This window comes from Hirundo rustica, assembly GCF_015227805.2.
Source record: "Hirundo rustica isolate bHirRus1 chromosome 22 unlocalized genomic scaffold, bHirRus1.pri.v3 SUPER_22_unloc_1, whole genome shotgun sequence".
NCBI classification, from domain to species: Eukaryota; Metazoa; Chordata; class Aves; order Passeriformes; family Hirundinidae; genus Hirundo; species Hirundo rustica.
Genome location: NW_026690184.1, coordinates 64,457 through 83,099, shown reverse-complemented (window position 1 = coordinate 83,099; position 18,643 = coordinate 64,457). Strand labels below are relative to the sequence as shown.

The following is an 18,643-nucleotide window of genomic DNA, read 5'->3' as shown; positions in this document are numbered from 1 at the left end:
GCCGAGGACAATCCACCGCTTCCAGCCATCAGCGCCGGAGTTTCCACCGTTTCGGTGCTCTTGGGATCCCAAGAGATCAGACTGCCCGGGACTTGTGAGACAAAACCCCTCGGGGTTCTTGGTTCTGTTTTATTATTATTATTATTGGTGTTGTCGTTCGTCTGTCCTGTTCTATTTACTAGTAAAGGACTGTTATTCCTTTCCCCCATAGCTCTGATTGAAAAGTTTTTTGTTTTTTTTTTTTTTTAATCTTCCAAGTTATAATAACCCAGAGGGAAGGGGTTGGAATTCCCCATTCCTAGAGCGGCCCCGCCTCTCCCTGGCAGATACCGGTCTTTTCAAACCAAGACAGTTTGTTGGGTTTTATTCCGAGGGATGATCCCGGCGGGAGCTCACCAGGGGCGCGGGCTTCCCGCCGGACACCACGCACACCAGGGTGAAGTTCTGCGCCTGGTAGCGGCTGAAGGGCGCCGGGGTGTCGGCGGCCAGCACCGAGATGGACGTCGGGGGAGCTGCCGGGGCAGGGCCGGGAGGTCAGCGTGGAGCCCTCAACAGCTCCCATCCTCATCCTCACCCTCATTCCCATCCCCGTTGGAATACATTGGATTCCCATTTGGAATCCAGCTATCCCCATCCCCACTTCTGTTTTCATTTCCGTTCCCATTTCCATCCTCATTGCTGTTCCGATCCATGCAGCCATTCCCATGACCATCTTACTCCCCATGTTCATCCCATTCTCCGTTCTCCTTCCTGTCCCTGTCCATCTCCCATCCCCATCTTCATATCCATTTCCATCCCCATGGGCATCCTCATCCCTCTCCCCACACCATCCTCACCCTCGTCCCCATCCCTGCCCTTGTCCCCATTCCCATCCCCATTCCCATCCCTATTCCCATCCCCATCCCACTCCCATTCCCATTCCAATCCCATCCCATGGATCCCATCCCATGGATCCCATCCCATGGATCCCATCCCATCCCATCCCACTCCCATTCCCATCCCATCCCATCCCATCCCATGGATCCCATCCCATCCCATCCCATCCCATCCCATCCCATTCCATGGATCCCATCCCATGGATCCCATCCCATCCCATCCCATGGATCCCATCCCATCCCATCCCATCCCATGGATCCCATCCCATCCCATCCCATCCCATCCCATCCCATCCCATCCCATCCCATCCCATCCCATCCCATCCCATCCCATCCTATCCCATCCCACTCCCATTCCCATCCCATCCCATCCCATCCCATCCCATCCCATCCCATCCCATCCCATCCCATCCCATCCCATGGATCCCATCCCATCCCATCCCATCCCATCCCATGGATCCCATCCCATCCCATCCCATGGATCCCATCCCATCCCATCCCATCCCATCCCATCCCATGGATCCCATCCCATCCCATCCCATCCCATCCCATCCCATCCCATCCCATCCCATCCCATCCCATCCCATCCCATTCCCACCCTTTCCCCGAGGACGGCAGAACGATCCCAATCCCGACCCCAATCCCGACCCCAATCCCAATCCCTGCTATTCCCGCCCCCCAAGACCCGGCGGCGGTTTTCCCTCCATCCCGATCCCGGCGCTCACCCATCACGTTCAGGAACACGTTCCCGGATGCCAGGACCACCTTCTCCCGCGTGGCTCGGTCGTAGATCCCGACGTGGCACTCGTAGGGACCGTTGTCCGAGATCCGGACCTCGGGAAGGCTGCGGAGCACGGACAGCGCTCACCGCTCCATCCCCGTCCCGCTTCCCCGCGGGATTCGTCGGCCGGAGATGGCGGCGTTGGACAGGGATGGATAAATCCATAAAAACTCTAAAGGCTGCCGGAGGAGCTCGGGAATGCGTCGGCGGCCGGAGTTTCCCGGCACCGACAGCTCCTCCCGGAAGGAATTGCGTTACTGGGAGGAGAGCACGAATCCACGGAGGGAAAACCTTGGCACCCCAGGGCAGGGAAAGCGGCAAATCCCAAATTCCGAGTGAACCCCGGAGCACGCATCCACCCGCCTGTTATCCGGAGGTTTTAGATGGATTTGGGGAAAGTGGGAGAGGAGGAGCTGTGTCAAAGGATCCGTGCTGCTGGGGCTGGGAATGCTCGGGAGGATGCACAGGGATCACTGATGGGCAGCATCCTGGCGCCCTGGCCGGCAGCATCCCACTCTTCTGATCCTCGGGATCCCACCTTTCTGCTCCTCAGAATCCCACATTTCTGATCCTTTGTATCCCTATTTTCTGATCCTCATCATCCCACTTTTCTCATGCTCAGAATCCCACTTTTTGGATCCTCAGAATCCCACCTTTCTGCTCCTTACAATCCCAGCTTTCTGATCCTCACCATCCCACCTTTCTGACCCTTAGTATCCCACTTTTCTGATCCCCAGAATTCCATCTTTCTGGGTCTTACCGCTCCACCTTTCCGCTCCTTCGTATCCCCATTTCCTGCTCAGAATCCCACCTTTCTGCTTCTCAGAATCCCACCTTTTGGATCCTCAGAATCCCACCTTTCCAATCCTCAGAATCCCACCTTTCTGCTCCTCACCATCTCCCCTTTCGGATCCTCAGCATCCTGAAGTTCTGATCCCCACAATCCCACAGTTCTGATCCCCAGAATCCCACTTTTCTGGCCAGCAGCATCCCACTTTTCCATTCCGCAGAACCCTCCCGCCTCACCAGCCGGAACCATCCCATCCCACCCCATCCCATCGATCCCACCCCTATCCCACCCCCATCCCATCCCACCCCATCCCACCCCATCCCATGGATCCCACCCCTATCCCATCCCATCCCATCCCATCCCATCCCATCCCATCCCATCCCATCCCATCCCATCCCATCCCATCCCATCCCATCCCATCCCACCATCCCAGCTGACAGCACCATCCCAACTTCTCCAGCTGGGAACATCCCACATTTCCAGAGAGCACCATCCCAACCTCTCCAGCTGGGAACATCCCACATTTCCAGAGAGCACCATCCCAACTTCTCCAGCTGGGAACATCCCACATTTCCAGAGAGCACCATCCCAACTTCTCCAGCTGGGAACATCCCACATTTCCAAAGAGCTCCATCCCAACTTCTCCAGCTGGGAACACCCCACATTTCCAGTTGGCAGCATTATCCCACTGTTCCAGTCGGAAGCATTATCCCAGCTCAATGGATGACAGCATCCCGCCTCTCCAGCAGGAACCATCCCACATTTCCAGGCAGCATCATCCAACCTCTCCAGCTGGGAACATCCCACATTTCCAGGCAGCCCCATCCCACCTTTCCAACTGATCTGTGACTTTCCACCTCCCTGGCCGGAAGCACCATCCCAACTTCTCCAGCTGGGAACATCCCACATTTCCAGAGAGCACCATCCCAGCTGGGAACATCCCACATTTCCAAGGAGCACCATCCCAACTTCTCCATCTGGGAACATCCCACATTTCCAGAGAGCACCATCCCAACTTCTCCAGCTGGGAACATCCCACACTTCCAGAGAGCACCATCCCAACGTCTCCAGCTGGGAACATCCCACATTTCCAGTTGGCAGCATTATCCCACCTTTCCAGTCGGAAGCATTATCCCAGCTCAATGGATGACGGCATCCCGCCTCTCCAGCAGGAACAATCCCACCTTTCCAAACAAGCGCTATCCCGCCTCTCCAGCTGGAAATACCCCACATTTCCAGTTGGCGGCATTATCCCGCCTTTCCAGTCGGAAGCATTATCCCAGCTCAATGGATGACAGCATCCCGCCTCTCCAGCAGGAACCATCCCACATTTCCAGTCGGGAGCGTCATCCCGCCTCCCCACCTGGGAACATCCGGCCTTTCCAGCCGGAAGCGTTATCCCAGCTCACTGGATGGCATCATTCCACATTTCCACTTGGCAGCATCATCCCACCTCGCCAGCTGGAAGCATCCGGCCTTTCCGTTTGGAAGCGTTATCCCGCCTCACTGGATGGTGGCGTCCCGCCGCTCCAGCGGGAACCATCCCGGCTCTCCAGCTGGCATCATCCCGCCTCCCCGCCTGGGAACATCCGGCCTTTCCAGCCGGAAGCGTTATCCCGCCTCTCCAGCTGGCATCATCCCGCCTCACTGCCTGGGAACATCCCGCCTTTCCCGTCAGGAGCGTTATCCCGCCTCACTGGCCGGAAGCATCATCCCACTTCTCCAGGTGGAAATATCCCTAATTTCCAGTCAGGAGCATTATCCGACTTCTCCAGGTGGAAACATCCCACATTTCCAGTCAGGAGCGTTATCCCACTTCTCCAGCTGGAAACATCCCAAATTTCCCGTCAGGAGCGTTATCCTGCCTCACTGGCCGGAAGCATCCTCCCACTTCTCCAGGTGGAAACATCCCACATTTCCAGTCAGGAGCATTATCCCAATTCTCCAAGTGGAAATATCCAACATTTCCCGTCAGGAGTTATCCCACCTCACTGGCTGGAAGCATCATCCCACTTCTCCAGGTGGAAACTTCCCACATTTCCAGTCAGCAGCATTATCCCACTTCTCCAGGTGGAAATATCCCACATTTCCAGTCAGAAGTTATCCCACTTCTCCAGGTGGAAACACCCCACATTTCCAGTCAGGAGCATCATCCCACTTCTCCAGCTGGAAACATCCCAAATTTCCCGTCAGGAGCGTTATCCCGTCTCACTGGCCAGAAGCATCATCCCACTTCTCCAGGTGGAAATATCCCACATTTCCAGTCAGAAGTTATCCCACTTCTCCAGGTGAAAATATCCTAAATTTCTAGTCCGGAGCATTATCCCGCCTCTCCAGCTGGAAGCATCATCCCACTTCTCCAGGTGAAAATATCCCTAATTTCCAGTCAGGAGCATTATCCAACTTCTCCAGGTGGAAACATCCCACATTTCCAGTCAGGAGCATTATCCAACTTCTCCAAGTGGAAATATCCAACATTTCCAGTCAGGAGCATTATCCCCCTCTCCAGCTGGAAATATCCCAATTTCCAGTCAGAAGAGTGATCCCACCTCACTATCCGGCAGGAACCATCCCACCTTTCCAGTCGGCATCGTTATCCCACCCTACTGTCGGGAAGCCCCATCCCGTTTTTCCAGCCACATTCCACCTTTCCAGCTGGCGCCGCCGTCCCACCGTTGTGGAGAAGAGTATCCCAGCACCGTCCCTGCTTCCGGCTGGCAGCATTCCAGGACATCCGTCCCTCCTTCCAGCTGACAGAATTCCCACTTTCCAGGACATCCATCCTTCCTTCTGGCTGACAACATTCCCGCTTTCCAGGAGATCCATCCCTCCTTCCGGCTGACAGCATTCCCGCTTTCCAGGAGATCCATCCCTCCTTCTGGCTTACAGAATTCCCACTTTCCAGGACATCCATCCTTCTTTCCGGCTGACAGAATTCCTGCTTTCCAGGAGATCCATCCCTCCTTCCGGCTGACAGAATTCCCACTTTCCAGGATATCCATCCTTCTTTCCGGCTGACAGAATTCCCACTTTCCAGGACATCCATCCTTCTTTCCAGCTGACAGAATTCCCACTTTCCAGGACATCCATCCCTCCTTCTGGCTGACAGAATTCCCACTTTCCAGGACATCCGTCCTTCCTTCCGGCTGACAGCATTCCCACTTTTCAGGAGATCCATCCCTCCTTCTGGCTGACAGCATTCCTGCTTTCCAGGACATCCGTCCTTCCTTCCGGCTGGCAGAATTCCCGCTTTCCAGGAGATCCATCCCTCCTTCTGGCTGGCAGAATTCCCGCTTTCCAGGACATCCATCATCCTCATCCATCACATGTGGATGGGAGCGATTCCCTCATGGATCACCCAGGTGAAAAATCCCGCTGGAGAGGGATTTTCCCTTCCAGTGGGATTCCAGCTCCTCTTTTCCCTTCTCCAAGCCCAAGGATTCCCCTGGAAGCGAGCATTCCCTGTTTTCCATGGATACAACACTTCCAACCGAGCCCCCGCCGACTGTTCCAGGCTCCGATTATCCACGTGGGAATCGGGAATGTCCCGTTAGCAGCGCTCGGGAAAGGCTCAGATCCCGCTCCATCCCTTCTGGAAGGATTCCTTGGGATTTGCACGCGGATTTTGGGGCCGGTTTGGCATTCCCAAGGACGGGAGGCAGGGAACAACCGGCACCGGAAAGCCAAATGCTCCCTGGTGCGTCCTGAGCTGGGAATGCGGGAAAAACGGGATTTGGGAATTCCTAAAGCGGCGCTGTACGACGAGGGTGGGATTTTTATCAAGGGAAAGGAAAAGAATCCGGGATTGGAGAGATCGGATCTCTCCAAGATTTGCTCAGAGCCGGATGGGAAGAGGCGGCGCTGGCAGCCCTTGGATCCGGCTGATTGATAAAACCTGGAAAACGCGGATAAGGCTGGGAAAACACTGATAAAGCCGGGAAAACGCGGATAAGGCCTGGAAAATGCGGATAAGGCTGGGAAAATTATGATAAGGCCTGGAAAATGCTGATAAGGCTGGGAAAACACTGATAAGGCTGGGAAAATGCTGATAAGACTGGCTCTTCCTGGGTAACACTCCCTGGAAAGGTTTTGCTCGGGATAACGCTGATAAGGAGCAGGAAAACGCTGATAAGGAATGGGAAAGAGCAGCTGTGGCCGGCTGCTCCCAGGAAAACGTTCCCTGGGATGGTTCCGCCTGGGATGACACTGATAAGGACTGGGATAACACTGATAAGGACTGGGATAACGCTGATAAGGACTGGGATAACGCTGATAAGGACTGGGATAACGCTGATAAGGACTGGATAACAATGATAAGGACTGGGATAACGCTGATAAAGACCAAGGACTGGGATAACGTTGATAAGGGCTGGGATAACTCTGATAAGAACCAAGGACTGGGATAACACTGATAAGAACCAAGGACTGGGATAACACTGATAAGGACTGGGATAACGCTGATAAGGACTGGGATAATGCTGGTAAGGACCAAGGACTGGGATAACGCTGATAAGGGCCTGGATGATGCTGATAAGGACTGGAATAACCCTGATAAGGACTGGGATAATGCTGATAAGGACCAAGAACTGGGATAACGCTGATAAGAACTGGGATAACGCTGATAAGGACTGGGATAACTCTGATAAGGACTGGGATAACGCTGATAAGGACCAAGGAATGGGATAACGCTGATAAGGACTGGGATAACACTGATAAGAACTGGGATAACACTGATAAGGACTGGGATAACGCTGATAAGGACTGGGATAACGCTGATAAGGACTGGGATAATGCTGATAAGGACTGGGATAACACTGATAAGGACTGGGATAATGCTGATAAGGACTGGGATAATGCTGATAAGGACCAAGGACTGGGATAACGCTGATAAGGACTGGGATAACGCTGATAAGGACTGGGATAATGCTGATAAGGACTGGGATAACGCTGATAAGGACCGGGATAACGCTGATAAGGACCGGGATAACGCTGATAAGGGTGTGGATAATGTTGATAAGGACTGGGATAACACTGATAAGGCCTGGGATAACGCTGATAAGGACTGGGATAACGCTGATAAGGACTGGGATAATGCTGATAAGAACTGGAATAACTCTGATAAGGCCTGGGATAACGCTGATAAGGCCTGGGATAACGCTGATAAGGCCGGCTCCTCCAGGGATGAAGCTCCTTGGGACGGCTCCAGCTGTGCCAGAACCATGGCAAAGATTCCCGAAAAAAGGAGAGAACAAACAGAAGGAAAAATAAAGGGAGAACAAGCACGTCCAAAAACGTGGATTGGGAAACGCTTCGTCCATCCCCAAACCTTTCCTGGGATTGACCCAATTTTTGGACAGCCCAAAATCAGCCGGGACCTTCCCAAAAAAACCTGGGAAAACTGCCTCTGGAATGATCTCCTTGCCAGGCCGGTGCCTGTTTTCCCTGGAAAACAAAGGCCATGGAAAACCCTTTTCCGTCAACATCTCCCGGCTCCACGCCCGATTTCCCGGCCATTCCCAAGGCTTTCCAGAGCCTGGTGCCGGGCCCGGGGAATTTTCTGCTCCCAAATTCCATTGGTTCTACAATGCACGGAGAAAGGGCGGAAAACTGGGAGAGCGGAGCCGAGAAATGCGGCAGCTTTTCCCGACAGGCTCCGGAAAATATTCCATGGGCAGGGAATGGCTGAATCCTTGTTCTCCTGCTCCTGTTCGATGCACAGGGAATGTTTGATTCCTTGTTCTCCTGCTCCAGGGATATTCCTGATCCCTCATTCCATGCACAGGGAATGTTTGATTCCTTGTTCTCCTGCTCCAGGGATATTCCTGATCCCTCATTCCATGCACAGGGAATGTTTGATTCCTTGTTCTCCTGCTCCAGGGATATTCCCGATCCCTCATTCCATGCACAGGGAATGTTTGATTCCTTGTTCTTATTCTCCAGGGATATTCCCGATCCCTCATTCCATGCACAGGGAATGTTTGATTCCTTGTTCCTGCCCCAGGGATATTCCTGATCCCTCATTCCATGTACAGGGAATGTTTGATTCCTTGTTCTCCTGCTCCAGGGATATTCCCGATCCCTCATTCCATGCACAGGGAATGTTTGATTCCTTGTTTTCCTTATCCAAGGATATTCCTGATCCCTCATTCCATGTACAGGGAATGTTTGATTCCTTGTTTTCCTTATCCAGGGATATTCCCGATCCCTCATTCCATGTACAGGGAATGTTTGATTCCTTGTTCTCCTTATCCAGGGATATTCCCGATCCCTCATTCCATGCACAGGGAATGTTTGATTCCTTGTTCTCCTTATCCAGGGATATTCCCGATCCCTCATTCCATGTACAGGGAATGTTTGATTCCTTGTTCTCCTTATCCAGGGATATTCCCGATCCCTCATTCCATGCACAGGGAATGTTTGATTCCTTGTTCTCCTTATCCAGGGATATTCCCGATCCCTCATTCCATGCACAGGAAATGTTTGATTCCTTGTTCCTGCTCCAGGGATATTCCCGATCCCTCATTCCATGTACAGGGAATGTTTGATTCCTTGTTCTCCTGCTCCAGGGATATTCCCGATCCCTCATTCCATGCACAGGGAATGTTTGATTCCTTGTTCTCCTGCTCCAGGGATATTCCCGATCCCTCATTCCATGCACAGGAAATGTTTGATTCCTTGTTCTCCTTATCCAAGGATATTCCCGATCCCTCATTCCATGTACAGGGAATGTTTGATTCCTTGTTCTTATTCTCCAGGGATATTCCCGATCCCTCATTCCATGCACAGGGAATGTTTGATTCCTTGTTCTCCTTATCCAGGGATATTCCCGATCCCTCATTCCATGCACAGGGAATGTTTGATTCCTTGTTTTCCTGCTCCAGGGACATTCCCGATCCCTCATTCCATGTACAGGGAATGTTTGATTCCTTGTTCTCCTGCTCCAGGGATATTCCTGATCCCTCATTCCATGTACAGGGAATGTTTGATTCCTTGTTCTTATTCTCCAGGGATATTCCTGATCCCTCATTCCATGCATAGGGAATGTTTGATTCCTTGTTCTTATTCTCCAGGGATATTCCCGATCCCTCATTCCATGCACAGGGAATGTTTGATTCCTTGTTCTCCTGCTCCAGGGATATTCCCGATCCCTCATTCCATGCACAGGGAATGTTTTGATTCCTTGTTCTCCTTATCCAGGGATATTCCCGATCCCTCATTCCATGCACAGGGAATGTTTGATTCCTTGTTCTCCTTATCCAGGGATATTCCCGATCCCTCATTCCATGTACAGGGAATGTTTGATTCCTTGTTCTCCTTATCCAAGGATATTCCTGATCCCTCATTCCATGCACAGGGAATGTTTGATTCCTTGTTCTTATTCTCCAGGGATATTCCCGATCCCTCATTCCATGTACAGGGAATGTTTTGATTCCTTGTTCTCCTTATCCAAGGATATTCCTGATCCCTCATTCCATGCACAGGGAATGTTTGATTCCTTGTTCTTATCCTCCAGGGATATTCCCGATCCCTCATTCCATGCACAGGGAATGTTTGATTCCTTGTTCTCCTTAAACAGGGATATTCCCGATCCCTCATTCCATGCACAGGAAATGTTTGATTCCTTGTTCTTATTCTCCAGGGATATTCCCGATCCCTCATTCCATGCACAGGAAATGTTTGATTCCTTGTTCTTATTCTCCAGGGATATTCCTGATCCCTCATTCCATGCACAGGGAATGTTTGAGTCCTTGTTCTCCTTATCCAGGGATATTCCTGATCCCTCATTCCATGTACAGGGAATGTTTGATTCCTTGTTCTCCTGCTCCAGGGATATTCCCGATCCCTCATTCCATGTACAGGGAATGTTTGATTCCTTGTTCTCCTGCTCCAGGGATATTCCCGATCCCTCATTCCATGCACAGGAAATGTTTGATTCCTTGTTCTTATTCTCCAGGGATATTCCCGATCCCTCATTCCATGCACAGGAAATGTTTGATTCCTTGTTCTTATTCTCCAGGGATATTCCCGATCCCTCATTCCATGTACAGGGAATGTTTGATTCCTTGTTCTCCTGCTCCAGGGATATTCCTGATCCCTCATTCCATGCACAGGGAATGTTTGAGTCCTTGTTCTCCTTATCCAGGGATATTCCTGATCCCTCATTCCATGTACAGGGAATGTTTGATTCCTTGTTCTCCTGCTCCAGGGATATTCCCGATCCCTCATTCCATGTACAGGGAATGTTTGATTCCTTGTTCTCCTTATCCAAGGATATTCCTGATCCCTCATTCCATGTACAGGGAATGTTTGATTCCTTGTTCTCCTTATCCAAGGATATTCCCGATCCCTCATTCCATGCACAGGGAATGTTTGATTCCTTGTTCTCCTTATCCAGGGATATTCCCGATCCCTCATTCCATGCACAGGGAATGTTTGATTCCTTGTTCTTATTCTCCAGGGATATTCCCGATCCCTCATTCCATGCACAGGGAATGTTTTGATTCCTTGTTCTTATTCTCCAGGGATATTCCCGATCCCTCATTCCATGTACAGGGAATGTTTGATTCCTTGTTCTTATTCTCCAGGGATATTCCCGATCCCTCATTCCATGCACAGGGAATGTTTGATTCCTTGTTCTTATTCTCCAGGGATATTCCTGATCCCTCATTCCATGCACAGGGAATGTTTGATTCCTTGTTCCTGCCCCAGGGATATTCCCGATCCCTCATTCCATGCACAGGGAATGTTTGATTCCTTGTTCTCCTTATCCAGGGATATTCCTGATCCCTCATTCCATGCACAGGGAATGTTTGATTCCTTGTTCTCCTGCTCCAGGGATATTCCCGATCCCTCATTCCATGTACAGGGAATGTTTGATTCCTTGTTCTTATTCTCCAGGGATATTCCCGATCCCTCATTCCATGTACAGGGAATGTTTGATTCCTTGTTCTCCTGCTCCAAGGATATTCCTGATCCCTCGTTCCATGCACAGGGAATGTTTGATTCCTTGTTCTCCTTATCCAGGGATATTCCCGATCCCTCATTCCATGTACAGGGAATGTTTGATTCCTTGTTCTCCTTATCCAGGGATATTCCTGATCCCTCATTCCATGCACAGGGAATGTTTGATTCCTTGTTCCTGCCCCAGGGATATTCCCGATCCCTCATTCCATGCACAGGGAATGTTTTGATTCCTTGTTCTCCTTATCCAGGGATATTCCCGATCCCTCATTCCATGTACAGGGAATGTTTGATTCCTTGTTCTTATTCTCCAGGGATATTCCCGATCCCTCATTCCATGCACAAGAAATGTTTGATTCCTTGTTCTCCTTATCCAAGGATATTCCTGATCCCTCATTCCATGTACAGGGAATGTTTGATTCCTTGTTCTCCTTATCCAGGGATATTCCTGATCCCTCATTCCATGTACAGGGAATGTTTGATTCCTTGTTCTCCTTATCCAAGGATATTCCCGATCCCTCATTCCATGTACAGGGAATGTTTGATTCCTTGTTCTCCTGCTCCAGGGATATTCCCGATCCCTCATTCCATGCACAAGGAATGTTTTGATTCCTTGTTCTCCTTATCCAAGGATATTCCCGATCCCTCATTCCATGCACAGGGAATGTTTGATTCCTTGTTCTTATTCTCCAGGGATATTCCTGATCCCTCATTCCATGCACAGGGAATGTTTGATTCCTTGTTCTCCTTATCCGGGGATATTCCCGATCCCTCATTCCATGTACAGGGAATGTTTTGATTCCTTGTTCTTATTCTCCAGGGATATTCCCGATCCCTCATTCCATGCACAGGGAATGTTTGATTCCTTGTTCCTGCCCCAGGGATATTCCCGATCCCTCATTCCATGTACAGGGAATGTTTGATTCCTTGTTCTCCTGCTCCAGGGATATTCCCGATCCCTCATTCCATGTACAGGGAATGTTTGATTCCTTGTTCTCCTGCTCCAAGGATATTCCTGATCCCTCATTCCATGCACAGGGAATGTTTGATTCCTTGTTTTCCTTATCCAGGGATATTCCCGATCCCTCATTCCATGCACAGGGAATGTTTTGATTCCTTGTTCTTATTCTCCAGGGATATTCCCGATCCCTCATTCCATGTACAGGGAATGTTTGATTCCTTGTTCTTATTCTCCAGGGATATTCCCGATCCCTCATTCCATGCACAGGGAATGTTTTGATTCCTTGTTCTTATTCTCCAGGGATATTCCTGATCCCTCATTCCATGCACAGGGAATGTTTGATTCCTTGTTCTCCTGCTCCAGGGATATTCCCGATCCCTCATTCCATGCACAGGGAATGTTTGATTCCTTGTTCTCCTTATCCAGGGATATTCCCGATCCCTCATTCCGTGCACAGGGAATGTTTGATTCCTTGTTCTCCTGCTCCAAGGATATTCCTGATCCCTCGTTCCATGCACAGGGAATGTTTGATTCCTTGTTTTCCTGCTCCAGGGATATTCCTGATCCCTCATTCCATGTACAGGGAATGTTTGATTCCTTGTTCTCCTTATCCAGGGATATTCCCGATCCCTCATTCCATGCACAGGGAATGTTTGATTCCTTGTTCTTATTCTCCAGGGATATTCCCGATCCCTCATTCCATGCACAGGGAATGTTTGATTCCTTGTTCTCCTGCTCCAGGGATATTCCCGATCCCTCATTCCATGTACAGGGAATGTTTGATTCCTTGTTCTCCTTATCCAGGGATATTCCCGATCCCTCATTCCATGCACAGGAAATGTTTGATTCCTTGTTCTCCTGCTCCAGGGATATTCCCGATCCCTCATTCCATGTATAGGGAATGTTTGATTCCTTGTTCTTATTCTCCAGGGATATTCCCGATCCCTCATTCCATGCACAGGGAATGTTTGATTCCTTGTTCTTATTCTCCAGGGATATTCCTGATCCCTCATTCCATGTACAGGGAATGTTTGATTCCTTGTTCTCCTGCTCCAGGGATATTCCCGATCCCTCATTCCATGCACAGGGAATGTTTGATTCCACACCCCGTGATTTCCTTCCATGGGCACAGGGAATGTTTTAATCCAGTTTAATTCCCTGATTTTCCTGTTGCTCCCGGCTGGAGCCAAGCCATGGCCAAATCCCCTGGAGAGCACTGGGATTTACTGCTGGAAAGGCGACCCCGGATTTGGGAATGTGGAATTCCTGCCTGGAGCTGCCCAAAACCTTCTCCAGTTGGGAATGTGAAATTCCTGCCTGGAGCTGCCAAAACCTGGAGTCTGGAATGTGAAATTCCTGCCTGGAGCTGCCCAAAACCTTCTCCAGTTGGGAATGTGGAATTCCTCCAGACAGGAGCCGGTCGTGTTGGGAATTGGTTCAACATCCTGGGAGCAGCTCGGAGGATCCAGGGAAACCAAACACAGCGATGGAGCAACTCCGGAGCATCCCTGGAGCATCCCTGGAGCATCTCCCGAGCATCTCCAGAATCCCTGGAGCATCCCTGGAGCATCCCTGGAGCATCTCCTGTGCACTCTTGGAGTAACTCCAGAACACCCCCTGAGCACCCTGTGAGTAACCCTCGAGTATCCCGAGCATCCTCTGACCCCATGGAGTAACTCTGGAGTAATTCCTGATCCACCTGAACATCCATGTGAGCATCCCAAGCTGCTCTTGAACATCCCCTGAGTATCCTCAGAGTAATCCCTGAGTGACCCCTGAGTGACCCTTTAATGACCTCTGAGTAACCCCTTAGTGACCCCAGAGTAACCCCTGAGTGACCCCTGAGTGAGCCCTGAGTGACCTCTGAGTGACCTGAGTGACCCTTGAGTGACCCCTTAATGAACTCTGAGTAACCCCTGAGTGACCCCTTAATGACCTCTGAGTGACCCCTGATTAACCCCTGAGTGACCCCTTAATGACCTCTGAGTGACCCCTGATTGACCCCTGAGTAACCCCTGAGTAATACTTGAGTAAACCCTGAATAACCCCTGACTGACCTCTGAGTAACTCCTGAGTGACCCCTGAGTAACCCCTTAATGACCTCTGAGTGACCCCTTAATGACCTCTGAGTGAACCCTGAGTCACCCCTTAATGACCTCTGAGTAACCCCTTAGTTACCCTTGAGTAACCCCTGAGTGACCCCTGAGTAACCCCTGAGTGACCCCTGAGTGACCTCTGAGTGACCCCTGAGTGACCCCTGAGTGACCTCTGAGTGACCCCTGAGTGACCCCAGCCATCTCCAGGGCAATCCCTGAGTAATCCCTGAGTAACCCCTGAGTGACCTCTGAGTGACCCCTGAGTGACCCTGAGTGACCCTGAGTGACCCCTGAGTGACCTCTGAGTGACCTCTGAGTGACCCCTGAGTGACCCCAGCCATCTCCAGGGCAATCCCTGAGTAATCCCTGAGTAACCCCTGAGCATCCCAAACTTCTCCCGAGCCTCTCCCGAGCAGGGCCTGAGGATCCCCCTGCTCCATCCCATAATATTCCCTACTCCAACTCCTCCTTCATTCCCAGGCGCTTTTCCTTCGGATAACTCCAAACCAGCTCCAAACGCGGCAGGACGCTCCCGAAAAATCCCCAGTTCCCGGGAAGAATTCCCCCATTCCCGCCCGCCCATCCCTTTCCAAATCATTCCGGATGTTTCCAGGTGGAAAACATCCCCAGTTCCCAATTCCCGGGAAGAATTCCCCCATTCCCGCCCACCCATCCCTTTCCAAATCATTCCGGATGTTTCCAGGTGGAAAACATCCCCGATTCCCAAAGGACCCGGGAAGAATTCCCCCAATTCCCACCTCTCCATCCCTTTCCAAATCATTCCGGATATTTCCAGGTGGAAAACATCCCCAATCCCCAATTCCCAGGAAGAATTCCCCCATTCCCGCCTTTCCATCCCTTTCCAAATCATTCCGGATATTTCCAGGTGGAAAACATCCCCAATCCCCAATCCCCAATTCCCAGGAAGAATTCCCCAATTCCCAGGAGGAATTCCCCCATTCCCGCCCACCCATCCCTTTCCAAATCATTCCGGATGTTTCCAGGTGGAAAACATCCCCAATCCCCAATTCCCGGGAAGAATTCCCCCATTCCCGCCTCTCCATCCCTTTCCAAATCATTCCCGATATTTCCAGGTGGAAAACATCCCTGATTCCTAAAGGACCCGGGAAGAATTCCCCCAATTCCCGCCCGCCCATCCCTTTCCAAATCATTCCCGATATTTCCAGGTGGAAAACATCCCCAATCCCCAATTCCCGGGAAGAATTCCCCCATTCCTGCCTCTCCATCCCTTTCCAAATCATTCCGGATATTTCCAGGTGGAAAACATCCCCGATTCCCAAAGGACCCGGGAAGAATTCCCCAATTCCCACCTCTCCATCCCTTTCCAAATCATTCTGGATGTTTCCAGGTGGAAAACATCCCCAATCCCCAATCCCCAATTCCCAGGAAGAATTCCCCAATTCCCACCCGCCCATCCCTTTCCAAATCATTCCGGATGTTTCCAGGTGGAAAACATCCCCAATCCCCAATTCCCGGGATGAATTCCCCAATTCCCTCCTCTCCATCCCTTTCCAAATCATTCTGGATATTTCCAGGTGGAAAACATCCCCAATCCCCAATTCCCGGGAAGAATTCCCCAATTCCCGCCTCTCCATCCCTTTCCAAATCATTCCCGATATTTCCAGGTGGAAAACATCCCGCCACCAGAGGAAATCCCGATTTTCCCCCACCGTATCCTCAATTTTTTCTTAATTCTCCCCCCAATGCCGGGAAAAACGATCCGGGAAAAAAAAAAATCCCGTAGGAAATTCCCACTTTCCAAAAGAAATGAGGCCGGAAAGAAACCGGGGAAGAAGGAAAATTTTGGGAAAATTTTGTCCCTTTTTTTTTTTTTTTGGGCTCCGGCGTCAGTTTTAGAGCAGCGGGAATGGGGCAGGTGTGGAATCAGGAACAAACCTGGAATTCTGGGAGTGATTCCCACCAGGAATAAAAGCAAGGAGACGCTCCCGTGCCTGTTCCATAAATAAATACGGATCTGGGTGTATTTTTTTTTTGGTCCTGATTTTCCCAAGAATTCCGATTTCCCTGCCCATTCCCACCTCTAAAAAAAATCCCCATTTTTCCCCCCGGAAAACCGGGAACACCCCTTTCAGTGGGGCCCAAAAAATCATGGGATAAAAAAAAAACCACTGGATAAAAAATTCCCCCCAAAAAATTTTGCCGAAACAGGGAAAAAGGACTCACCGCACGGTGGATTGGTAAACGAGGTCTTCCCGCTTCCGGTAGTTTTCCATCTGGGAAAAGTTGGTGGAAAACATGGCATCGAAGGTGAAGATCTTCTGCTTGATGGTGCCGCCGTCAGTGACCTGCGGGAAAACGTCCCCGTGTCCCGAATCTGGGAATTTCGGGCCCGTTTTTATGGATATTCCCAAGGGTTTTCATGCCGGGAATCGGAATGAATGGATTTAGAGCCGAACGGATTCGTTTGGATTTGAATGCGTTTATTTGGGTTTTATTTGTGTTTTATTGCGATTTTTTTTAAAATATATTTTGATGCTCATTTAAATGTGGATAAATTTGTTGGAATTTTATTCTCCATTAAATATTGTAAATGCATTTATTTTCCTGTTTTACGCAGTGCAATTAAATACTTAGTGGGAAAATGCCCCTGGAATCACGGCTGGAATCACCCTCCGGGAATCCTCGCATTCCCTGGGGATCGGGAGCAGTGGGAAGAGCTCCACTTCCCTGAGGGAATTCCAGGGAATTAACGGCTCTGGGAAAGGGCCCAGCGGGAATTTCCTCTCTCCAGGGATCAGCCCTAATTCCAGCTTTTTGTCCATGCCCGGGAGGAATTTTTTTGGGGGAAAGAAGCTCCACAGGAATTTGCTTCCTGTTGGGAATCAAAAAAGGAGGATAACTGGGCAACATTCCATGGTTCCTGTTCCAACAGATGCCCCCACATCCAGGAATTTTGGGAAAAGGGGCGCAGGAAAACATCCCAGGGCGCTGCTTCCTGCATTATTCATAAATCCCAGGAAAAATCCCATTCCCGACAAAACTCCAGAGGCAGCTCCCGCCTGCCGCCCTCCTTTCCACAGTGACCCGAACGAATCCCAAAATCCATTAAAATGAACATTTGCTGTTCCCAAAATCCATTAAAATCTCCCGGGCCTCCCGCCAGGATGCCCAAAGGATCCAAAGTCATCGGGAATTGAAGGATGCGGGACGATGGGAGCGGCTGGAAAGCGCCGGAATTGGGATCTGATCCAGGCTCCATGGATCCAGGATCGATGGATTCCCGGATTTCTCCAAGCAAATGGAATTTGCTCTGGAGAGAGTGAAAATTCCCTGGAGGGTTTGGGGGGTGCTGCAGCGTCCACGCCAGAGCCAGCAGGAAGGACTCGCTATCCGGGAAAATTCCGGATTTAGGGTTACCCTGCCCATTCCCTGGGAAATCACAACCAGTGGGAAAACCTCCTCATCCTGGAAAATTCCAGATTTTGGGTTTTTCCTGCTCATTCCATGGAGAATCAACTGGAAAAAACTCATTATCCTGGAAAATTCCTGGTTTAGGTTTATTCCAGCCCATTCCCTGGAGAATCAACTGGGAAAAACTCGCTATCCTGGAAAACTCCTGGTTTCACTTTTTCCTGCTCATTCCCTGGAGAATCAACCATGACAAACTCCTCATCCTGGAAAACTCTGGATTTAGGTTTTTCCTGCCCATTCCCTGGAGAACCACGGACAATGGGAAAAACTCCTCATCCCGGAAAACTCGATTTGGAGTTTTTCCTGCCCATTCCCTGGAGAATCAACTGGGAAAAACTCGTTATCTTGGATGGTATCCTGGCTACCACCAGGAACAATTCCCATGTGCAATGGATACCACCAGGGGAAATTCCCAAACCACAGATTCTACTAGGAATAATTCCCATACTCCATGGACACTACCAGGAGCAATTCCAGGCCCTGCTCCCAGCAATCCCAGCTCCAGCACGGAGTTAATTCCCTTCCTGTTAATTACCCTGAGCGCCAAACTCTAATTAATGGAGGCAGAGCTCCGTGGGCTCCTTCCATTCCCGGATATCCCAGGAATCCCACTCCAATCCATGGAACGGAGCACGGCCTTGGTCTGACACCCCAAACCTGCCAAACCCCGTTGGCAATTCCCAAATTCCCAGCTTCCCTTCCCTTCCCTTCCCTTCCCTTCCCTTC

General features: G+C 50.5%; 1 protein-coding gene across 1 annotated transcript in view; it reads right to left on the bottom strand.

Annotated features, from left to right (window-relative positions):
- Nucleotides 1–18,643, bottom strand: part of IGSF21 (immunoglobin superfamily member 21) — a 61,749-nt gene that overhangs the window by 9,072 nt on the left and 34,034 nt on the right. Inside the window, exons 6-8 of the mRNA XM_058424275.1 lie at nucleotides 16,670–16,791; nucleotides 1,601–1,719; nucleotides 397–512 (exon numbers count right to left, since the gene is read on the bottom strand). Coding sequence (XP_058280258.1) covers nucleotides 397–512; nucleotides 1,601–1,719; nucleotides 16,670–16,791 — 357 coding nt within the window. The remainder of the gene's footprint in view (nucleotides 1–396; nucleotides 513–1,600; nucleotides 1,720–16,669; nucleotides 16,792–18,643) is intronic.